Source organism: Callorhinchus milii, unplaced genomic scaffold (assembly GCF_018977255.1).
Source record: "Callorhinchus milii isolate IMCB2004 unplaced genomic scaffold, IMCB_Cmil_1.0 Scaffold12, whole genome shotgun sequence".
Taxonomy (NCBI): domain Eukaryota; kingdom Metazoa; phylum Chordata; class Chondrichthyes; order Chimaeriformes; family Callorhinchidae; genus Callorhinchus; species Callorhinchus milii.
Window position 1 is genome coordinate 10,895,790 of NW_024704753.1, and position 25,409 is coordinate 10,921,198.

The 25,409-nt window shown below is 45.6% G+C and overlaps 1 protein-coding gene across 2 annotated transcripts in view; it reads left to right on the forward strand.

Moving 5' to 3' along the window:
* Nucleotides 1–12,605, forward strand: part of dnase1l4.1 (deoxyribonuclease 1 like 4, tandem duplicate 1) — a 47,172-nt gene extending 34,567 nt beyond the window's left edge. The window contains exons 7-9 of one of the 2 annotated variants that reach the window (XM_007890244.2): nucleotides 2,124–2,281; nucleotides 6,681–6,777; nucleotides 9,998–12,605. In XM_007890244.2, coding sequence (XP_007888435.1) covers nucleotides 2,124–2,281; nucleotides 6,681–6,777; nucleotides 9,998–10,054 — 312 coding nt within the window. In that variant the 3' untranslated portion in view covers nucleotides 10,055–12,605. The remainder of the gene's footprint in view (nucleotides 1–2,123; nucleotides 2,282–6,680; nucleotides 6,778–9,997) is intronic. The other variant, XM_042339765.1, reaches the window with a different exon arrangement.
* The last annotated feature ends 12,804 nt before the right edge of the window (nucleotides 12,606–25,409 follow it).

The following is a 25,409-nucleotide window of genomic DNA, read 5'->3' on the forward strand; positions in this document are numbered from 1 at the left end:
TTAACAGTTTTGTCACTTCTTTTAAATTCACATCGAAAGGATGTCTCAAAGGGCTTCAAAGGTTTCACTGTGAAGTATCGTGACTGTGTGTTTTGTGGCTTTGTCAGATGATTTGTCTCTGCAGAACCTGTTCAGACCCAAAGGAGAGGCTGCTTGCTCCCATTCCCTGATAAGGAGAGTTAATACACAGTCAATCCACTTTACAATATATAGTGGAATTTGCTTTAGCTGTACGAATCGGGGCAAGGAGTTTTGTCTGATAACTGAAGTTCTTACCTTTCTCTTCTCTTCCTGCTCACTAAAGCGTCTCCTCTGCTGAGACCTCATACTTCCCATTGCCATTACCATTGGAAGGGAAGGCGACCAAGTTGTAGCAACGGCTCCACCTCCTCGAGCTGGCACTACTTGGTCCCATCCCGTCCACCAGATATAGTCACTGGCCCCTCACGCTCCTCACTCCCCCAGCCGCTTATGAATGGCTGGAGTCCACTGTCAATCGCAATGTGACTCCTCCCATCTCCATCCCAAAGTCGCTCCTGGCTGAAGGAGCCACTGGAAATATTGAGTGAGGTGACCCATCGGTGATCAGTGCAGCATTTTGCCCGGATTAACCAAATATTCATCTTAATTAACAGGCGTATTTAAAACAGACAAGAATGCAAATGAATCGAGGCTAGGAGTTTCATCCCAATTTACTGGGGTTAACCGACATCCGGCTAAAGCGGATTCTGCTGTATATTGCGAAACATTTTGAGACATCTCAATGATGTGATAAGGTGCTTATCAAATGTAAGAATTATTATTATTATTGCAACTCCAAGTCGCCGATGTTCATTCAGCTTGTCTGCCAGACATCAGGACCTGAATGAGTGCAAACTACCTGCAGCTGAATGTGGACAAGAAGGAAGCCAACATCTTCACTCCTGCAGATCTGAACTCCTCATCCTCTTCGGGCTCTCCCTCAGAGTCATCGAACCAGTGCACAACCTAGGCGTACGGTTCGACCCCTAGCTGTCCTTCCTTCCCCACATCCGCTCCCTGACCAGGGCCGCCTTCCACCACCTCCGCCACATTGCCCACCTCCGACTGTACCTTACCCCAAATGTAGCCGAAACCTTCGTGGATGCATTTGTCCACTCCCGCCTAGATTACTCAGACACACTCCTTACCAGTCTCCTGGCTCCACTATTCAAAAAATCCAGCTCACTCAGAACTCTTCCACCCCCATACTGACCCGGACCAAACTCTGTACCCACATCTCACCAGTCTGGCCAGCCTCCACTGGCTCCCCATCACTGAACAGATCAACTTTAACATCCTCACGCTCATGTTCAAATCTCTTCATTCCTTGCACCTCACTACCTCTCCGACCTCCTCACTCCCTAATCCATGGTCTCCGCTCGACTGGCATTGGCCTCCTGCTTGTCCCACCATTGGAGGTCGCACATTCAGCACAACCCCCGAAGCTCTGGAACACTCTCCCGCAATCCCTCCGCCTTGGCCTCTCTCTCCCCTTTTTCAAGTCCCGCCTTAAAATCATCCTTTTCGACCATGTTTATCGAGTTGCCTCAGAGACAGAAGGTTGTGGATTCAAGTTCCACATTGAGACTTATGCATATTGTCTATCCTGACTTCAAAACAGTGCTGAGGGAGGTTGGAGGTGCTGTCTTTCTGATGAGATGTTAAGCTGAGGTCCCATCTGCCTTTTCAGGGGAATGTTTTAAAGATCTTATTGTAAGATACTATTCAAAAAGAGAAAGGAGTTTATCCCAATGTCCTGGCCAATAATCCCCCAGATAAAATTGATCATTTACTTCTTGTTGGACATTGTTTGCAAACTGGCTGCCATGTTTGTCCACAAAACACACAGTCACTGCATATTACATTATATCCTGTGAACCGCTTTCCCCTGATGGGAAAGTTACTGTACCAAAAGTAAGGTTTATTATGTTTGTATCTGATAATTATTTTATTGACCTTGAAAGGGTGAAGAACTAAATTGAATCCCAGTGGGATTCAAACCTTTGTCCTAAACTGAGTGAGCTGCTGTGACATTTAACATGTTAAGCCTGGAGGCCCGTCTGATCACATCATGCCTCATGAGATGCTTCCTCTTTCCATAGAACATCATGATTCTAGGTGACTTCAATGCTGACGGCAGGTATGTATCCAAGAGGAAAATGAAGACAATAAGACTTCGCACGGATCCCAACTTCCACTGGCTCATTGGAGATGACGAGGACACTACAGCCAACCCCAACACAGACCAGGCGTATGACAGGTGACACCCAAACCTTACAGGCTATTTAGCCTTCTCTTACTTCTGACATTCGCAAGCACATTATCTTACAGCCAACTCAGCTCCCCCCACCCCACAGGACAGTCCCTTAACATTCGACCAGAGAATGAACCACAAGCTTTCTGGACTCCCAGTCCTACACTACACTCCCCTCCATTCCCTCCTCTTCGTTGTTGTGTTGTTATATATATGTGTTGTTATATATATAGACAATTGCTGTCACATTACTTGAAGAACTGAAAGAACTTGTAGATTATAATCCCTTCACTTTTCGAATAGTGCCATGGGATCTTTAACACACACCAAGAAAGGACCTGGGTTTAATGCCTCGTCTCTCATCCAATTACTCTAATCCAGTGGACAGCTGTATTGTCATGTGTTCCTTCGAATGAGATGTTAAATGAGCATCCTGTTCAGGCGGATATTAAAGGCACTACTCAGAAAGAGAAAGGAGTTTCTCCCGGTGTCCTGGCCCACAATCTACTAGATAAAATTGGTCATTGACTACAAAGCTTTATGGTACTTTGCTGTGCACAAATTGGCTGCAAAATACAATCACTCCACTAATAATCCCTCCAAAAAAAAAACAATAATAAATTGGTCATTTTCAATCCATGACTGTTTGTGGGACATTGCTGTGCGCAATTGGCTGCCGCGTTCACCCACAAATATACAGTCAATTCACTTTACAGTGTGTTCTGTGAAGCGCTTTGGGACATCCTCCCGACGTGAAAAGCGCTATATCAAATGCAAGGATTATTATTATTATTATGCAGTAATCTTACAAGGATTACAATTGTAACATCTCTCTTGCTTTCGCATAATTGCAACATTTAAGAACATAAGAATTAGGAGCAGGAGTAGGCCATTCAGCCCCTCGAGTCTGCCCCACCATTCGATAAGATCATGGCTGATCTTCAGACCTAACTCTTATTACCTGCCCTATCCCCATATCACCTAATCCCTCTATTTTTTAAAAATCTATCAGTCTCAGCCTTGAAGATATTCAAGGACTGAGCATCTACAGCCTTCTGGGGTAGTGAATTCCATAAGTTCACTACCCTCTGAGTGAAGAAATGTTTCCTCAACTCTGTTCTAAAAGGCTGACCCTTAATTTTAAGACTGTGACCCCTGGTTATAGATTCTCTTACCAGGGAAAACAGACCCTCAGACCCTTTATCCAGCCCTTTAAGAATCTTATATGTTTCGATCAGATCTCCCCTAATTCTTCTGTACTCTAGAGAATACAGCCCTAGTTTATTCAGCCTATCCTCATAGGTCAGTCCCCTCATCCCAGGAACTAACCGAGTGAATCTACGCTGCACCCCCTCTAGGGCAAGTATGTCCTTTTTTAAATAAGGAGACCAAAACTGCACACAATACTCTAGGTGCGGTCTCACCAAGGCCCTATACAGTTGCAGCAACACTTCCCTACTCTTGTACTCTAAATCTTATGCAATGAACACTAACATGCCGTTCGCCTTCTTAGTTGCTGCTGCACCTGCAAACTAACTTTTTAAAACTGGTGCACAAGGACACCCAAATCCCTCTGCACACTAACACTGTCTAATCTCTCCCCCTCTAGAAAATAATCTGTTTTTCTATTTTTTCTACCTAGGTGAATAACTTCACACTTCCCCACATTAAATTCCATCTGCCACCTACTCGCCCACTCTAGCCTATCTATATCCCGTTGCAATCTTTTTGCACCATCCTCAGAGCTTACCTAGTTTAGTGTCATCCGCGAATTTCGATACGTTACATTCAATCTCCTCGTCTAGATCATTGATGTAAATTGTAAATAGCTGTGGCCCAAGCACTGATCCTCGTGGCTCTCCACTAGTCACATCCCGCCAATTCGAGAATGACCCGTTTACCCCTACTCTCTGTTTTCTACCCGTTAGCCACTCTTCAATTCATGCTAATATGTTCCCATTAATTCCGTGGGCCTTAACCTTGTGCAATAGCCTTTTGGGTGGCACTTTGTCAAATGCCTTTTTAAAATCTAAATATACTACATCTACTGGTTCCCCCCTATCTAACCTGCTAGATACATCTTCAAAAAACTCTAAAAGATTAGTTAAGCATGACTTCCCTTTTGTAAAGCCATGTTGACTCTGCCTAATCTTTTTATGGTCTTCCAGGAATCCCATAACGACATCTTTAATTAAGGACTCAAGAATTTTCCCTACCACTGAAGTCAGACTAACTGGTCTATAGTTCCCCATCTTTTCTCTCCCACCCTTCTTAAATAGTGGTGTTACGTTTGCAATCTTCCAATCAATGGGAACCGTTCCAGAATCCAGAGAATTTTGGAAGATCAAAGACAAGCCATCCGCTATCTCAGTAGCCACCTCTTTTAAAACCCTAGGATGTAGGCCATCAGGTCCAGGAGATTTATCAGTTTTAAGACCTGACAATTTACCAAAAAACATTTCTTTACTAATATTAATTCCCACAAGTTGCTCGCTAACATTCTCCTCTTGTTTCCCCTCTATTCTTGATAGGTTTTCAGTGTCTTCAAAGGTGACGACAGTAGGAAAGTACTTGTTCAATGGCTCTACCATTTCTTTGTCCCCTACTATAATTCCCCCCGTCTCTGCCTGTAGGGACACACATTTACCTTTGACAGTCTCTTCCTCTTTATATATTTATAAAAGCTCTTGGAGTCTGTCTTTATGTTCTTCGCTAGTTTGCACTCATATTCCATTTTCTCCCTCCCTTTTTGGTTCTCCTTTGTTGATCCCTAAAGTTCTCCCAATCCTCGGGTTTACTACTCATCTTAGTAGTTTTATAGGCTTCTTCCTTTAACTTTATACTTTCCCTAACTGCTCTGGTTAGCCACGGTTGGGCCACCTTTCCCGTGGCATTCTTATTCCTCAAAGGAATACGTGCTCGCTGGGAATTTTGCACTATCTCCTTAAACGTCTGCCATTGCTGGTCTACTGTCAAAACCTTAAGTCTAATTTCCCAGTTTATTTTGGCTAAATCCTCTATCATACCAGCAAAATTGGCTCTACTTAAATTTAAAACCTTTGCTTCGGACTTAACTACTTCTCTAACTTAATGCTAAATTCCATCATATTATGATCACTTTGCCCTAGAGGAGCCTTAATTTCCAGTTTGCTGATCAGTCCTGCTTCATTGCACAAAACAAGGTCTAATGTGGCCTGTTCCCTGGTTGGCTCCTCGGTATTCTGATCTAGATAATTATCCCTAATACATTCTATAAACTCTTCCTCTATCATACTTTCCCAATTTGGTTGTCCCAATCTATGTGCAGATTAAAATCACCCACAAGTAATGCTTTTCCTTTGCTACATGCTCTGCTAATTTCCTGATATATATCTTGAGAAACACTGTGACTGCTGTTCGGGGGTCTATAAACTACTCCCGCTTCCTGCTTTTCTGATTTAAAATCTTTCCTCTCTACTGTTTTTATCCCATCCTTTATTAGCAGGGCAACCCCCCCCCCTCGTTTACCACATTTTCTATACACCACATACCCTGGAATATTTAGCTCCCACCCTTGATCTCCTTGTGTCGGTGATGGCTACCAGATCATACCTGTTTGTTTCTATTTGTGCATTTAACTCATCCATCTTTCGAATGCTTTGCGCATTCAGATATAGCACCTTTAATTCTGACTTTGGGCTATTAGTCCTATTCACCAGTACCCTATCCCTGGGCTTCCTTTCCCCGCTTGACACCCTCTGCTCATCTCCCTGGTTAATCTGCTCTCCCACTTTCGTCTGTCCTAATTTTAATTGTGATTGAATTTACCCCCCCACCCTTAGTAGTTTAAAGCCCTGTCTACCTCCCCATTTATTCGTGTTGGCAGGACATTTGTCCCAGCCCTGTTTAGGTGGAGTCCATTCCTTTGGAATAGGTCCTGTCTCCCCCAATACTGGTGCCAGTGGCCTATAAAGTGAAACCCCTGCCCTCCGCACCATTCTCTCAGCCAGGTACTCAGTTCTTTAATTTTTTTTTTTGCCTGTACCAATTTGCTTCTGGCTCAGGTAATAATCCTATATTAATACCTTCGAAGTTCTACTCTTTAGCTTAACTCCCAATTCCCGGAACTTGCGCCTCAACTCGTCCCTACCTGTCCTACCTACATCATTGGTCCCTATGTGAATCATAGCTATTGGATCCACTCCCTCCTGCTTCAAATTTTTCTCCAGCCCAGAAGTGACGTCCTTCACCCTGGCCCCAGGAAGGAAACAGTCTTCTTGTCTCCCTGCTACGGCTGCAGAAAAGTGCATTTATTTTGTTCCTGCATCAACCACGCTCCCCTGTGGCAGTGTATTCCGTTATTGTGTGCAGAATGAACAGCTCATTCCTTATCTAACCTGCTGCTGTCTTGGATTGCTGTTGATAGGATTGTTGTCTATGGAGATGCACTTTACCAGTCAATCGTTCCAGATTCTGCAAAGCCCTTCAACTTCCAGAAAACTCTGGAACTGACAGATGAGGAGGTATGTTATACGGCTTCTCCTCCAGCTCCCGCACCATCTTGTGCGGTGTTCCTCAGAGCTTGGTCCTCTCCTCTCCTGTACATGCTCCCTCTTGGTGATATCCGCAGACATGGGGTCAATTTACACATGTATGTGGATGACACCGAACTCTGTCCCTCTGCCTCCACCCTCAACTCCAGGATCACTGCTGTCCTGTCAGATTGTCTGTTAGACATCAAGTCCTGGATGAGAGCCAACTTTCTACAGTTGAACATCAGCAAGACCGAGACTCCTGATTGGCTCACTCCACCGCCTCTGTACCTCAGGCACTGGCAGCATCAGGATCCACGGATGCATACACCTCAAGCCAGTCAGGAACCTAGGTGTCTTGTTCGATCCTCAACTATCCTTTCTCCCCCAATTCCATGCCATGACCCACTCTTCTTCTCCCACCTCTGCAATACTGCCCGACTCCGCCACTGCTTCACCCCTCAGACCGCTGAAACCCTCATACAGGCCTTCATTACATCTAGGCTCGACTGCTTGTTGGCCTTCTCAACTCTTCCCTCCACAAGTTGCAGATCATCCAGAACTCTACAGCTTGTGTCCTCTTCCGCACCAGGCTTCGTGACCCCATCACACTCACCCTTGTCCGACTCCACTGGCTCTCCTACCTCTACAACTTGCTAACCCCTTATCATCTTTTCTGCTCCATCTGCTCAGCAGACTCCGGCCGGCTCCATGACCCCTGCCTGACCTGCCCTACCATTGGCAGTCAGGCCTTCAGCCTCCCTGCCCCCACCCTTTGGAACTCCATCCCATATTCCCTTCGCCTCGCTCCCTCCCTTGCTGCCTCAAGGCACGCCTCAAAACCCTTCTCTTCGACCGTGCCTTCAGCCACCCTCCTACTCTCTCTGCCCTCCACCCTCCCTGATCCCCACCCCGCCCGCTCAAGAACTAATCCCTGACTGTTCAGTGCCCAGTGATGTCCTCCCGACATGAATGGCGCTTTACAAATCTAATTTTGTATTGTATTGTGTCAGACCCCATCAAGCCTATTCACCAATTTGTTAGAGCTTGGCAAATCTTTGAATTCCAATGCCCCTTTCTCTCGCCCATATCATACTCAAGTATCTCATTTAAATATCCTTCTACATCAGTGGTAAAAAAATATTCTCGACTAAATATTTCTTGATTTATACCATGAAAGGTGTTATACAAAGTGCAAGGATTACTAAAATATACGAAATATAAAATTTTGATGAATTAAATATTATCTTGGAGCGTGGGTTCCCATTCAGTTCCTGCGAACTCTGCAAGTCAAAGCCTTAACGCATAGATATCAAGACATTGGAGAGGGTGGAAAGGAGATTTACCAGGATGTACCAGGAATGAGGGACTTCAGTTATCAGAAGAGGTTAGAGAAGCTAGGATTGTTCTCCTTGTAGCAGAGATGGTTAATAGGAGACTTAATAGAACTTTTTAAAATTATGAGGGATTCGATAGGGTGCACAAGGAGGAGCTATTTCCACTGGCGGGTGGGTCAGTAACCCCAGGACACCAATTTAAAATAGTTGTTAAAGAAACAGAGGGGAGGTGAGGAGAAATTTTTTCACACAGCGAGTTGTTTGCATCGCTTGAAAAGATGGTGGAAGCCGATTCAATAACAACTTGTAAGAGAGAAGTAGGTAATTATTTGGGGAGGACAAGTTTGCAGGGCTATGGGAAGAGAGCGGGGGAGTGGGATTGATTACTGGTGAGGTGCCAGGGGACTGGAGAAAAGCAGATGTTACTCCTATTTTGAAGAAAGGTAACAGAAGTAAACCAAGAAACTACAGACCAGTAAGTTTGACGTCCATTGTGAGTAAAATTATAGAGACTCTTATTTTGGATAAAATCATGGAGCATCTGGACAGAAATAAAATCATAAATGATAGCCAATATGGTTTCATGAAGGGGTGGTCTCGCCAATCTAATTTACTGGTTTTCTTTGACTGTGTGACAAGGGAGCTTGATAAGGTTAAGGCTGTGAATGTTGTATATCTGGATTTCAGTAAGGTTTTTGATACAGTTCCTCTTGAGAGGCTGGTACTGAAAGTAAAGAAAGCGGGAATCAGTGGAAGTATATTACAATGGATGTGTAACTTGTTGACCGAATGAATCCAGGGAATGTCATCAGACTGGGAAAGTGATACCAGTGGAGTTCCACAAGGGTCTGTTTTGGGACCTTTGTTGTTTATTATTTTTATAAATAATCTGGAACTAGGAGTCGCAAGCACAGTGGCTAAATTTGCAGATGACACCAACCTGATTGACAATAAATTGAAGCTCTTGCAGCAATGCTCTGTGGCAGTGAGTAAAGCAAACCAAATGTTGGGATGTATCAAAAGATCAATAGAAAGCCAAAATAGTGGGGTAATCCTGCCACTGGATAAATCACTGGTGTAACCATATTTAGAGTACTGTGTACAATTCTGGTCGCTGGAATACCGGAAAAAGAAAATGGGAAAACTCGAGAGGATACACAGTAGGACAATCAGAATGATTGAGAGGATGGAGGGACTAAACTATAAGGAGCGACTAAGTAAATTGGGCATGTTCATGCTGAAAAAGAGAAGATTGAGAGGTGATATGATTGCTGTCTTTAAGATCCTAAAGGGGCTAGACAATGTACATCATGACAGGTTGTTAAAACTAGTCCTGAATAGTAAAACCAGAGGACACGGGCTGTGAATGAAGGGGATAAATTTAGAACGAATCTATGGAGCCAATAGTGAACTTGTGGAACAGGCTCCCTAGGGAAACAGTTAAAGCAGGAAGTGTTGATTCCTTCAAACGCAGATTAGATAGTTTTCTTTTAGGAAATAACATTATGGGATATAGTACATAGGCAGTTCGGAACATATGTGATTGCGACTGCCAGGAAGGTGGAAGGTGAACCAGATAGACCTTGATCTTTTTTTCGTGTAGCATTTCTTATGTTCTTATGTAGAATCACAGAATATTACATCACAGAAGGAAGCTATTCAGCACATCATCCCTATGCCAGCTCTTTGGAAGAGCTACCCAATCAGTCCCATTCCCTCACTCTTTCCCCATATCTTTGCAAATTTTTCCTTTTCAAGTACAATTCCCCTTTGAACGTTTCTTACAACTTTCTTACCTAGGAAATGGGGATAACAGAATGTGTTCAGTACACTGAGGGCCAAAGACCAATTCCTTTCTTTCTCTTTGTGATTAGGTTCTGGATGTCAGCGATCATTACCCCGTTGAGGTGGAACTCAAATGGGCAAAATAAGAGAAAAATATGCATCTGGAATTGAGAATGGCACCCCATGGAACAGAAACCAGCCCATATGGGGAAATAATTTACATTCCAGTTCAGAAAAAAGTAAAACCAAAACGCTTCTTCAAGCTTAATGCACCACCTCCTTTGTTATCAGTTAGCACTATATCCTTGAGCATTTGTACAAAAACTTTTTCTTCACCAGCTTGTTTTGATCTTCTTCAGTCCTTGGGCCGTCCTTCTGAAATCAAAAGGCGCTACATAAATGTAATTTGTTTTTGTTCTTAGAAAGTTGCTGTTATTCTCAGTCAGTCACACAGGAGTCAAGGATTGCTTTCACTGAGGATCACCAGTCACCATATAGATGGGAACAAAAATGTTCATGAAATATGATCGCATTATTTTAGTGGACTGCACATGTACCATGTGCTATTGATTAACATAACTCATTTCAGCAGCATATTCAGGGAACATAGGGACCAGGAAGAGGCTACTCAGTCCATCAAGCCTGTTCCACCAGCTTTAGATCTTGGCAGATCCTTTAACCCAATATCGCACCTTTTCACCGTACCACTTACTAAGTCTCTTGTCTGTCGCTTATTCAAACCTCTATCGGTTCACATTCACCTCTTTCTTGGGCAGAACGTTCTATATCGTCACAATCCTGTGTGAAGAGGGACAAACGTTTCAAATCTTCCCTATTCCATCATCAAATTCCATAAGCAAGAGAATTGATCCCTCCTTGGCTATAATAACCACAGCCTTTTATCATAGCCACCTTCAGACCAGGTAGTAATCTAGGTTAGGATAACTCTGATTCCTGCTGGATTAGATACAAACAAACAATTCTATTTGAGATTAGGAGGTTTGGAAGATTGCAATTAGGTCAGTTTTGGTGATATTGTTCCATCACCATTTCCCAAAGGCAGCAGAATTTATCATGCCACACCAATCTCCTACTTGTCTTTTGCATTTCACTCTCGGATATACAGTATTTTTTAATAAGACTTGTGAGCAGGGAAACAGAAAGCAGAACAGACTGGATACTAAACCTTGCAGATTTTCAAAACCTTACGGAAATTGCGACAGACAAAAATCACTTGTTAAAAAAATAATCTGATGAAGCAATAAAGTTATTTTTAAAAAAAGCTCGAGATCAGGCTTTCAGCTTTGCAATTTTCCCTATTTGCCTGGCAAAAAGCACCAATATTTTGCCTCTAGGTGGCAATGTTTGATTTGTTAAAAACTGAAGGTTTTTCAGTGAGCGATACCACCTCCTGTGAGACATTCCAGGGTTGGCTTTCTCCGTGTCTTGTGTCGTCGAAGCTTATTTGTGACCAATTCCTGCCATGTGATGATGCCGCTCACTTGTTGTGGCATGACGGAAGCAAAGCTGTTAATACAAATCCAGAGTACAAAGGTGAGGAAGTTCTGCTAAACCTTTACAAGTCATTGGTTAGGCCTCAGCTGGAGTATTGTGTCCAATTCTGGGCTCCACACTTTAGGAAGGTGTCAAGGCTTTGGAGAGGCTGCAGAGATTTAGCAGAATGATACCAGGGATGAGGGACTTTAGTTATGTGAAGAGACTAGAGAAGTTGAAATTGTTCTCCTTAGAGCAGAGAAAGTTAAGGGGAGATTTTAATAGAGATGTTAAAAATTACGAGGGTTTTTGATAGAGTAGATAGAGAGAAACTGTTTCCACTGGCAGGTGGGTCAGTAACCAGGTCATATAGATTTAAGATAATTGGCAAAAGAACCAGAGGGGAGATGAGGAGATTTTTTTTTACACAGAGTTGTTACGGTCTGGAATGCACTGCCTGAAAGGGTGGTGGAAACATTCAATAACAATTTTCAAAGGGAATTAGATAGGTACTTAATAAATGAAAAATTTTCAGGAGTATTTGGAAAAGAGTGGGTGAGTGGGACTGATTGGGTAGCTCTTCCAAAAAGCCGGCACCAACACAATGGGCCGAATGGTCTGCTGTGTTGTAATATTCTATGATTCTGTGAATACATATGAAATGCATTAAATATTAAACCCAAGAAAGTGCACAAGCCTCTCATGTTTAATTTGCAGGAACTGAATTTCAAGCTTGCAAATGTTTATTTTTTCCCCACTGAACAGGCAGGCGTATAGGAGGGAGATTCCCGTGGGTCTGACAGGCAGTCCATCTGTCTCCCAAATCAGAATCTGTATCTGAACTCCTATTGTGGGAATGTAAAAGGACTAAAATACGAAAAGTACAGAGTGTCTAGACTACGATAAGATTAAAGTTGTTTTTTAAGCAACAATGTAGATAAATTAGAGCAGAACCAGTGTCCTTGTCCTGTCCTGTTTGCAAATGTATAATTAAACTTGTGATGACTGAATATTGCTTGTCAATCAACAGCAAGAATTGTTTTGAGACATGAGGTGATCGCAAATAATCATGTATATGAACTGATGGGACTGCCCCATTGGTAGAGGGAGAGTACCGACTCTTCTGAGAGACATGCTATTGTATTGCCTCTCGCTTTCCCTCTCCTTGCTGCAAGTGTTAAATAAACTATATTTCTGAGCTAACTCTGTTTGTGAGTGTTCGTTTAATCCTAGCTATAGCGACTACATCCTGGGTTTGACAATATGTTACACTGTATTCAATGCCTCTGGCAATTTACAGAATTTTTAAAATAAATGACTACATTGCACTCCCACAATGATTTTCAGTCGCTTCGATTCCGTGCATTAGAGAGCCAGGGAACAAAGATGTGTCCAAAACAGCTTCTCCAGCCCAGAAACAAATGATATGGTTCAAGCATCAGGGGCAGATCCGAGTCCCGTGGAAATCATTCTTTCGGAATGAATTTCATTGGGAAAACCAATTTCTCCAGTAAAGCCATAATAAGCTTTTTTATGTTGTTATTTCGAAGACATGATAAGGCACTATATCAAATGCAAGGATTACTATTTATTGTTATTTTTCTGGGAGCACAAGACCTATTTTTGTGATGTAAATTTGATATCGGCACATCAACAAAATTAGCAGTAACAGCCCCATATTGTACATGCCTTGCAATGCACATCTTCATGTTCCAACATATTAAATAAATTGTAAAGCATTGCAATTGGGCTGTTAGCTCTTTCATCAAAAATATGGAGTCAGGTGAAACATCTGCTCAGAGGGAAATTCTCACTCAGATGCAGAATATTACCCTACCCATTCCTCTCTCCACACGTTCGAACATGCCTCCCTCTCCTCTCTCACCACTACTATAACCCACATGAAACCGACCACCTATTCCTTCGACCGCATCCCTATCCCTCTCCTTACCACCCAGCTCCACCTCTTTGCCCCTCTATTCACAGACATCATAATCCTCTCCCTGTCCACTAGTACTGTTCCCACCCCATTAAAAACAGCTGTCATCACTGCTATCCTTACAAAAAAAACCTCCCTGGACCTATCATTGCTCTCAAACTACTGCCCTAACTCCAACCTCCCTTTCCTCTCCATGTTCCTGGCACAAGTTGTTGCTTCCCAGCTTCGCTCCTTTATCTCCCGCCATTCCCTTCACAAACTCCACCACTCGGATGTCCAGGCTACCCACAGCCCAGAAACAGCCCTGGTCAAAGTGACAAATGGCATTCTCCCTCTGGCTCCTCATCCTCGACCTCTCTGCTGCCATTGACACCATTGACCACTCTATCCTTATCCACCGCCTCTCCTATCCTTCATGGCTCTGTCCTCTGGTTTAGATCATACCTCTCACACTGCCTCCACTTCATCTCCACAAACGGTTTCTCCTCTAACCCCCGCCCTGTCTTGTGCGGTGTTCCTCAGGGCTGTTCTTGATCCCCTCTTCTTCAATATCTATATGCTCCCTCTTGGTGACATCATCGCAGACATGGGGTCAACTTCCTCATGTATGCAGATGACACCCAACTCTACCTCTCTGCCTCCATCCTTGACTCCAGGACCCTTGATGTCCTGACAGAATGTCTGTCGGACATCAAGTGCTGGACAAGAGCTAACTTTCTTCAGTGGAACATCAACAAGACCAAGGCTCTCCTGATTGGCTCCCGTCAGCACCTCCATACCTCAGGCGCTGACAGCATCACCATCAATGGATGCACACTCCACCTTACTAAGCCAGACTGGAATCTTGGCATCTTGTTTGACCCTCAACTATCCATCCTACCCCATATCCGTACCGTGACCCGCTTTGCCTTCCTCCACCTCTGCAACATCACCCGCTCCACCTGTCTCACACCGCAGGCTGCCGAAACCCTCATACACGCATTCATAACATTCAGGCTTGACTATGCAAACTCCTTGCTTGTCAACCTCCCCAATCCTCCCTCCATAGACTGCAGATCATCCAGAACTCTGCAGCCCATGTCATTTTCTACACTAGGCTCTGTGACCCTATCACCCCCATCCTCGCCCAACTCCACGGACTTCCCATCACACAGAGGATACAGTTCAAGATCCTGGTCCTCACCTTCAAAGCCCTCATAGCCTTGCTCCTCCCCTACCTCTGCAACCTCCTAACCCCCTACAATCCTGCCCGCTCCCTCCGCTCAGCAGGCTCCGGCACCTCTGGAACTTCGTCCCGCAGACCCTCCACCTCGCTCCCTCCCTCGCTTACTTCAAGACACATTTCAAGCTCCTCCTCTTTGACCGTGCTTTCGATCACCTTGCATCCCCCCCGCCCTCCACTATCTACAATCCCAACCCCCAGCTCGGGTCCGAAACACTGACTGTCCAGCAACTTGGGTGAAAGGTGCTATACAAATGTAATTTTGTTGTTGCTGTATTACTTATATCAACTGCCACCTAGTCACTCCCATTATACAGAACATGTGGGAAGTAACTTGGCCCAGGACGGGCAATGAGGGGAATCATTCTCTTCCCCTTTTGTCACATCTTTCAAAATAATAATCCTTGCATTTGATATAGTGCCTTTAGTACGCCTTTGAGACGTCTTAAAGCACCTCACAGAATATCATGTAAAGTGAATTGACTGTATTTTGTGGGAAAATCACAGCAGCTAATTGCATATAGTAGTATCCCACAAATAATAATAAATAATAATAATAATCCTTGCATTTGATATAGCGCTTTTCACTTCGGGAGGACGTCCCAAAGCGCTTATATAATATATATAATAGCCATGGAGTGAGTCTACATTTCCTTGCAGTGTGTCCACCAGTAGTTATGGTGGTGCTGGGCACTTTGTCTGCCAAATACCCACATATTTACTATTGAGGAAGTAACATTGGATCTTACAGGATCTAAAAGCAGATGTCTGGATCACAGTATGTTAACTGCAATTCCTAGTAATCGAACAACATTGTCAGACATTCAACAGAACAAGATGCTTGGGGTGCCCGGGTGGGGGAAGGCTGTGGAGGGAAAAATTGACGCCAGAGAGTATCTCTTTACACACAAGATACATTAACAGCTGGAATGGGTTACTCAGAATGGTTGTTACTGGACTTATTTAAGAAACTGCCTGATGCTGGAATCAGGAAGATAGTAAAGGTAATTGATTGATAGCTCCTTTCACGCTGGGAGGATGTTTCAAAGCACTTCACAGGATATACTGTAATGTGTAGTCACTGGGTTTTGCGGGTGAACACGGCAGCCAATTTGCATGTGGCAATGTCCCAGAAACAGCCAATAATCTTTGCATTTCCTTGTAGTGCCTTTCACGAGGACTTCTCAAAGCATTTCAGAGGATATGCTGTAAAATACAGTGACTCTTTGTGGTACGTCAGCGTAGTCCAACTTGCAGCCCGTGGGCTGCATCCGTGGTGGAGTTCTGTAGCTTAGCGGTTAGAGCACTCGCCTTGCAAGAGAGAGGACCTGGGTTCAAAACCCGGGCAGGGCAAAATGTTGGGCAAGTTTCTTTACTCCACACACTTGTTTATCGAGCAGTAAGTAGGAACCTGGTTGTCAGTCAATTGGTGATCCAGGGGTAATAATCCCTTCAAAAAAACTAAAATAATAATTTGGTCACTCAATCCATGACTGTTTGCCCACAAAATATAGTCAATTCACTTTACAGTATATTCTGTGAAGCTTTGAAACGTCTCGAAGACGCGATAAGGCGTTATATCAAATGCAAGTATTATTATTATCCAGTCTGAGACCATTTCCAACATTCCAACTTCCGCCCCCTCCCTCCCTCCCCGGTGAACGTCCTCCCAGAGCAGTGGCAGGCGGTTAGTGGGATGCCGCGCGGAGAGTGCAAATTATACCAACTGTTGCTGTCAGGAAGGCAACACCATCTCCTTACCCATTGTGTCCTTAGCAATTGCTGGCTCCTGCCGTTGCAAACAGTGCTGGGGTGGGGGGGTGGTGGGGAGAATGAGGGGGGAAGAGGGAGTATGTGTGTGAGAGGGGAAGAGTGTGCATGAGAGTAGGTAGAGAGAATAATTGAAAGAGATGGGGGCAAGAAGCAAAAAAAAAGGCAGAAAAAGAATTAAATGACTGGTGTTTCGTGGTTCACTGTCAGGACAGACGCTCGGAGCTTTCCTTGGTCGCTGTGTGGGGGGGGACAGGGGAAGGAGCACAGACACTGAGCAACATGCCGAAAACTCCCCTTTTCACCCAATGATAAACATCTCTACGTCATTCATTCCAACTTCCCCTCCCCACCTCTGCGACCAGCTGTTGCCTTTGCAGAGCAAACACCAGCTTGCTTCATCTCACCTGACCCCATCTGCACCACCATCGCCATTTTGCACTGAAGTTCCTGCTCACTGGAGTTCCATTCCTGGAGTGCCTCCAACTTGCACCCTCCCACCCTCTCTTCTTTCAAAGCGTATCAAGACCTAACTCTTTGACCACGCTTTCAATCTTCTTTCCCTTCCCCATCCCACCTCTCTCAGCTCCCAGCCCCAGCTCAGTTGCCCAGCCATCAGTGTCAAGTGCTTTGAGATGTCCTTCCAACATGAAAAAGGTGCTGCGTAAATGTTATTTTGTTTCTGGAAGAAAAACACAAAATAATGTTATGCGGCGGGTGGACCGATCTCAAATAAGGAATCCAGCCCTACTTAGCCAAAAGGTTGGACCACCCGCTGCAGCTGCCAATTTTGTGCACTCTGGGAGGGTTGAGGTTAAATGGCGTTTTGGGGTGGGAGAGGGTTACTGGCCACACACTGGGCAGAGGTAGCATTTTGCATTAGAAAACATTTAAAACAATGCTGAGTAACCTGGGTCACACACTAGTTTTATAACAGATGTTTCACAAATGATTGCTGCCATAAAACCTCACCAGCAACAGATACTATTGGGAAGGAAATCTTTATTGGTGTGTTACACAAATACAATTTACAAGTTAGGCTACAAAACCTAAACCAAAAGACATCAAAAAGCAGTTTTCGAACATACGTCCTGCACTCCCTGTGGCGAGAACCGGGTGTTGATGTGGAGTTGACGTTGGGTGTCAGATCTCCAATACATCCCCTCACTTCTTGCTAGACTTCTTAATACCTCCACCAACTGCAAATGAAAAGAATTGGCATCTATATCCAGTCACAAGCAAATAAAGTCACTGTGTTTTGTCAGGAAAACACAACAGCAACTTTGGATACAGCAATGTTCCAGAAACATTATGTGAGTGACCAATTTTATTTGATTATTGGCCACGACACCAGGAGAAACTACCTTCACTTTTCAAATGATGCCACGGGATCTTTAACATCCACCTGAACAGGCAGACGGTGCCTTGATTTGACTCAACACTGCGTAAACAGGGTCTGAACTGGCTCTAAGGTCCCATATTTGGCTTGGCAACGAAATATTGAAATCGAGCCAGTCTCTAGTCCGATTTCTGAGCAAGGCAGGTCCACAGTATTCCAGGGCACTGCTGATGACAGCACAGCCAGCCTGGCTCATCAGTTGGGCCAATATAAAAGTACGGCCTCAATTTTTCCGCGGAATCTACTACAAACAACTTCCTCCACTGCAAACACCCTCCCTAACAAATCTGTAACAACAATGTGCTCGTCCCGGGCCTCCACCGCTACTGTGGCTGGAGCGGCTCCAAATGCATGATGCACAACGGGCGGGAAATGAGCTTCGCTCACCCCAAAGCCCCGCTGTTCACATTGTCTGTATGTCTCTCGCCTCTGAATGTTCGTCTCTCTCTCTGTGCCTACGAGTGTGTGTGCGCGTATCTGTGTGCTCGTGAGTGTGTCTCTCTGTGTGCCTTGAGTGTCTCTCTGTGTGTCTGTGAATGTGTCTCTCTCTGTGTGTCTCTCTCTCTGTGCCTGTGAGTGTGTCTCTCTGTATGTCTGTGAGTGTCTCTCTGTGTCTGCGAGTGTGTCTCCGTGCATCTGTGAGTGTGTCTGTGAGTGTCTCTGTGTGTCTATGAGTGTCGCTGTCTTTCTGGTTGTATATCAATCAACTCCCCCAGTTTTCCACAAAATTTGTCAAATTTCCCTGCAATTTTTGACAAATATTTCTGCCATTTTCTATTGGTTCTCCTCATCCGCAGGACTTGGAAGGGCAGGGAATCCTCCCACTCACTCAGTTCACGTTAATACTGCAAGCCAAACAGCCGTCAAATGAACGAGTAATTAATCTGGAGGATTGTTGGCCAGGCCATTATAGAATCATGACAAATTCCCTTCTCTTTTTCAAATATAATTTATATTTATACAGGGCCTTTCATGTCAGGACGATTCCTCAAAGCGCTCGACACTGCACACTGCGGGGGAAGCTGGAAAGGATGGGTGGGGAAAGATGACATGGTGCAAACAGAGGCATGTCTTGAGGCTGGTTTTCAACACAAGTTGGAGGGACCCTGGGATGGAGTTCCAGAGCTGGGGCCAGAAGGGCTGACAGCTCATCCATTGACCACTGGAGTGGACAGGGCAGGGGACATAAAGCAGACCACTGTTCACTTAGTGAAGGAAGCAGTTAGATTGGTAGGGTTGCAGGACTTCACAGAGGAAGGGTGGGACAACAACAACAAATTACATTTGTATAGTGCATTTCATATGGGGAGGATATCCCAAGGCCAAGGCCATGGAGGGATTTAAGGGCGAGTGTAATGGGATATTTAAGGTTCACCTAAAATATCCACTATTACATACCTCCAGCCACATTATCCAGTCACTCACTCACTCACCCAATGGTCCTTTCTGTGCTTTTTCTTTCATTTCTTGAAGTTTTTTCTGTTCATCCTTCTGTTTCTGTTTGAAAGCAAGTTCATCCTGCAACGAGATACCAACTCACTTGTCACGAGTGACTCCTCACACAAACACATGCACTCACACACACCCTGGCAAATTTACATGTGGAACCATACGGGCTACATGAATGGTAGTCTTCTACGGAGCTCCAAGATGTGTGGGGGGAATAGAGGAAATGTGTTCACCAACTACCCAGCCACAACCCTACACACTTATAACACAGGCAAAATGATACTATTTACTTTTGTTAACATTGTAATCTGGAACCAGCCCTGGAGCCTGAGGTTTTTTGGGAGTCTCTCAGCCCAGGAGCCTGCAGTTTTGCTGTTAGCAGTTCAAGGTACTGACTGGGCAGTAAGATTAACTTGTATTTCTGAAGCAAGTGTATTACACATAATTTCCAGTCATTTGCTAGTAAGCCACTACCTGTTAAAGTGCATTAAGATTAGACACACACCTCGTCCATATCTTTGGCCTGCTTTTTAGGCTGTTTCAGGGGTTTCTTCTTGCCTCCTGTAATCACAATGAAACAGGAAACCTTATAAACCGATGGCGTGATTTACAAGGAAGCTGTGAGAGCTCCACCAGGCACAAGACGGCAATAGATTAAAGCTCCTGCTTGCAGAAGCTGTTATACAATACAAACATACATTTACACAGCTTCATGTCGCAGCCAGGATGTCCCGAGGCACTTGACAGTCCTGGCTGGGCACCCAAGCTGAGAGATAGGGAGGGGAGATAAACAAAAGAACAGTTAAAGAGGATGGTCTTGATACTCAATCTTGAACAAGATGCGTGAGGGAGCAAGTAAGAGGGACTCAGGCATGGAGTTCCAGAGTGTGGGCAGCTGGGCTGAAAGATATTTATGGCTGTATATATTTTTGTCAGTCAAGCAGGATTATTAAGCACCTTGGGATGTTCTACATATGTGAAAGGTGCTATATAAATGTAAATTTGAAACATATAACATTATACTGTAGTATTTCATAATATGATCTGTCTCACCCTCATGTCAATATTATTAGCATACATCCCTATCTGCCCCTTTCTCTCTCTATATATTCATATTAGTCAGTATATATAATTATTAGCAGAAACACTCAGTCCCACCCTATCTCTCTCTTTATACGGCCTCTCTTTGTAAAGTATAGTATCCTGCGGGTCTGAACTCCTCAATCTCCCCGGACTCTCCCTCCAGACTGTCCGAACCCATGCGTAACTTAGGCGTCAGGTTCGATCCCCAGCTTTCCTTTCTACCACACATCCGTTCGCTGACCAGGAACGCTTTTTACCACCTCCGCCACACTGCTCACAGCCGACACAGCTGAAACCCTCTTCCACACCTTTGTCACTTCCCAGCTGGATTATTTCAATGTCTTCCTCGCTGGTTTTCCTAGCTCCACCATACACAAAATCCAATTCATTCAGAACTCTGCCGCAGGTATGAAACTCTGTACCCCCATCATACCAGTCCTGGCCAGACTCCACTTTTCCAAACACTGAATGGATCGATTTCAAGATCCTCTCACTTGTTTTCAAACACTTCCTTCCCTCGCACCTCCATACCTATCCAAACTACTTACCTCCCACTCCACCACCCGCTGCCTCTGCTCAACCCCCTTTTACAAGATAGCAATATGAGTTTACAGAGGAGCTGAAACAAGCTATTGGGAGATGCATTTTTCCTTGTTGCTCCATCCATGTTATGGAAGATGTCACACCGAACATGGTGATGGATCATTATCTGCCATGAAAATGATGACACTCACACTAATCATCTGGACATCTAAATACAGTTAAACATTTGTACTGTATACAATTAAGTACTTCTAAATGCAATTATCATCATTCTTCCACATGTTAGTTGTTGGTCCATGTACTGTAGAAAAAAAACACATGAGGGTGACAGGAGTTTGTAAATACCTTGTATCCATATACAGGTTGTGTATAATAAATGTGGCATATTATAATTCAGTCTCACCCTCTATGTATGTATATATACAAACACAGTCAATGTATAACTGGAATATGCAGTGTTTCACGATATGTGGTATACTGTGTGTGTATATTGTGCTAAGATTATATTTCTAGTTGGGGGGTAGATGGGCTGTTGAGGGTTAAGTGTTCAGTGCGACTCTCACCCCCTCTCTCTCTATATATATATATATAGACACACAGTGTATAATGTGAGAGATGATAGTGTACCTCACTCTGTGCATCTATTTTTCCATACACACACACACTCTGCAATGTTTGAAAATATTATCTATCAGCAACGTGGATGTGTGATGTTTGCGCATCTCACCATCGCGGCCGGACATCTTCTCTCCTCTCCCACGCGGAAAGGCCCCTTCCCGGAACCGGAAATAACAGGCCGACCGCGCCCGACACCAGCAGCGCGCCTGCGCCAGCCCCCGTCACTCACCCTCACACCCCGCCCACAACCCCCGTCACTCACCCTCACACCCCGCCCACAGCCCCCGTCACTCACCCTCACACCCCGCCCACACCCCCGTCACTCACCCTCACACCCCCCCCCCCGTCACTCACCCTCACACCCCGCCCACAGCCCCGTCACTCACCCTCACACCCCGCCCACACCCCCCGTCACTCACCCTCACCCCCGCCCACAACCCCCGTCACTCACCCTCACACCCCGCCCACAGCCCCCGTCACTCACCCTCACACCCCGCCCACAGCCCCCGTCACTCACCCTCACACCCCGCCCACAGCCCCCGTCACTCACCCTCACACCCACCCCCAGCCCCGTCACTCACCCTCACACCCCGCCCACAGCCCGTCACTCACCCTCACACCCCACCCCCAGCCCCTGTCACTCACCCTCACACCCCGCCCACAGCCCCCGTCACTCACCCTCACACCCCGCCCACAGCCCCCGTCACTCACCCTCACACCCCGCCCACAGCCCGTCACTCACCCTCACACCCCGCCCACAGCCCGTCACTCACCCTCACACCCCGCCCACAGCCTCCGTCACTCACCCTCACACCCCGCCCACAGCCCCCGTCACTCACCCTCACACCCCGCCCACAGCCCCCGTCACTCACCCTCACACCCCGCCCACAGCCCGTCACTCACCGTCACACCCCGCCCACAGCCCGTCACTCACCCTCACACCCCGCCCACAGCCCCCGTCACTCACCGTCACACCCCGCCCACAGCCCCCGTCACTCACCCTCACACCCCGCCCACAGCCCGTTGCTGGTGTCATGCTATCTATCTGAAACTCTATCTGAAACTCCTGACCAACGTGTATTGGTCCCTGATCAGAGAGGAACGGGGCATGATGTTCTTTCTCTTCGTGGCTGTGTAGAGATTGGCTGTTGTGCACAATTACAGTCACTACACTGTAATGGGGGGGAGGGGGGGAGGTAAATGGGCTGTCGTTGGAGCTGAACTGGCTCCAAGGTGATGTGCCTGGCAATGGAATGTCAGAATGGCGCCAGTGCTCTGTGGCGGTCTCCAGTCCAGTTCCTGAGCCGGGCAGCTCCGCGGTATTCCAGGGCACTGCTGATGACAGCACAACTCAGTCCGGCTCATCGGCAGGGCCTGGAAGGGCAGACCAGTCACTGGGGGCAGGGAATCCTCCCACTCAGCTCCTGTTAACCCTACAAGCCAAAGCCCTAACATGTAGGGTGGTCCTAGCTGGACAAGCAGCGGGAAACCAATATCAATGGCCAGCTACGTGGTTTTAGCCGGTTAGACTCCAGCAAGACCTCAACACCACACTCTGGGGTCCCCAACAACCTTTGGCTCTTGTCAACCTGCGTCTAATACTTTCTGGAATAAGGTAAACAGGCTGTGTCCCTCCAGGGAGTTGGCATCCACTCCCAACAATCTATCTCTGGGGTTTCCATGTAGATGGGATGCATTGATTTCTCAGCTTGGTTAAGCATGGTGATGGGTTTCTGCATGTATCAGAAAGCCAGCTGACCGCAAAAAAGTTTTGAGGCCGTGTTATTCTTACATCTCATAATAATAATCCTTACATTTGATATAGCACCTTATCACATCGCTGAGGCGTCTCACAGGAAATATTGTAATGTGCAGTGACTGTGTATTATGTGGGCGAAACATGGTAGCAAATTAGTGCACACTAATGTCCCATCAATCATGGAGACCAATTTTTTTATTTCGGGCATTTGTTTGCTAGGAAACTGGGAAAAACTTCCTTCTCTTTTCGAATAGTATCATGAGATCTTTAACGTCTACCTGAACAGGCAGATGGGACCTTAGTTTAACAACGCATCTGAAGGACAGCACCTCGCATAGGCTGTGTGACTGACACTAAAGACTGGCTCAGTGCATTACTGACATTTGTGGCATTGATGCAAAAAGTTTGGATATGATTAATAGTGAATAAGCCCGGCCTGTAGATGGCGTTGTTGCCTTCTGGAATACTGCTCTGGGAAGATAGCCTCTGATCTCCAGCCAGGGTTTCACACCTTAAACAGGAGGGTCTCTGGTTCCCAATTTCAATTTAATCATTGGACAGGCGAGCGCTCTTCAGCCTTGAAAAGAGACATCACAAAGGGGACTTTAATATAACATTCTAACTTGGATTGAGAGAGTAAACCTAGAACAATATTTACAGGCACTCCAAGTCAAAAGAACAGGGGCAGGTTCAAAATAGACACCAGGAAGTATTTATTTATTTGGTTAGACCACACTTAGAATACTGTGTGCAGTTCTGATCCCCACATTAGGGAAGGAATGTAAAGGCACTGGAGAGGGTGCAAAGGAGGTTCACAAGGATGATCCCAGAACTGAGAGTTTATACCTATCAGGAAAGGCGGAACATACTTGGACTCTTTTCTCTTGAAAAGAGGAGGGTAAGGGGTGTCCTGATAGAGGTCTTTAAAATGATGGAAGGTTTGATAGGGTCGACATAGGGAAGATGTTTCCACTTGTGGGGAGACCAAAACCAGGGGCCATCAATATAAAATAGTCACAAATAGATCAAATAGGGAAGTTAGAAGAAATTTCTTCACACAGAGAGTAGTGGGAATGTGGAACATGCTACCACAAGGAGTTGTTGAGGCAAATAGGATAGATGTATTTAAGGCAAAGCTCGATAGGTACATGAGGGAGAAAGGAATAGAAGGTTATGCTTGAAGGCTTAGTTGAGGAAGGATAGGAAGAGGCTCATGTGGAGCACAAACACTGGCATAGACCAGTTGGGCCGAATGGCCTCTTCCTATCCTTCCTCAACTAAGCCTTCAAGCATAACCTTCTATTCCTTTCTCCCTCATATATCTATCGGCTCTGGAACTCCATCCCCCAGTGCCTTCGCCTTGCTTCCTCCCTTTCCTCCTTCAAGGCTGGTCTCAAAACCTTTCTCTTTGACCGTGCCTTCAGCTCCCCTCTCGACTCTCTTCCCCTCCTCGCTCCCTCCCTTCCCTCCCCTCACCCTGACCATTTCCCCCTCCTCGCTCCCTCCCTTCCCTCCCCTCACCCTGACCATTTCCCCCCTGCTCGGGTCATGACCCAACTGTGCAGCGCCTTGGGACGTCCTCCTGACGTGAAAGGCGCTTTATAAATGGAATCTTGTTGTTGTTGTTGTTCTGTGCTGTATATTCTGATGTATGTATTCTATTACTCAGCGGATAAATAATGACTGGAGCCAGAGAGGGTGGTTACCAGGAAAGGTTGTCCAATCCTCTAGCCACCCTCTTCGCTTAGGTGGCTCAAGTCTTCTACACGTCTCTTGACTCTTTTGCTCCACCATCAGTGGCCATGCTTTCATCCACTACACCCTGAACCTCTGCAGCTCCCTGCCTCAGTCCCTCAGCCTTCCCCGATCTTCAGATCGCACCTTTCCTCTTCAAATGTGCCTACTATTCCCTCCCTTTTCTCCACGGCTCGGGGTGGGATTTGGGGGGGAGTGGGGGGCTGTCCTCTGGAGGGGTGAGGCTGGGGGATAGGGACTGTTCCCTGGTGGGGGGGGGCAGCTATCCTCTGGGGTGCTGTCCTCTGAGGCGCTTGCAGAGCGAGTGCAGATTAGAGATTAGACTTGAATGCAGACAATCTGCACTCACTCTGCCCCATCACACACAAATACCAAAATACAACAACCTCTTTATTAGGAGAGTTTCTTAAAAAAGAATGTAATTTGGAGTTTGCCTTTTTATTGATCTCATACACAAGTGTTATGTAACT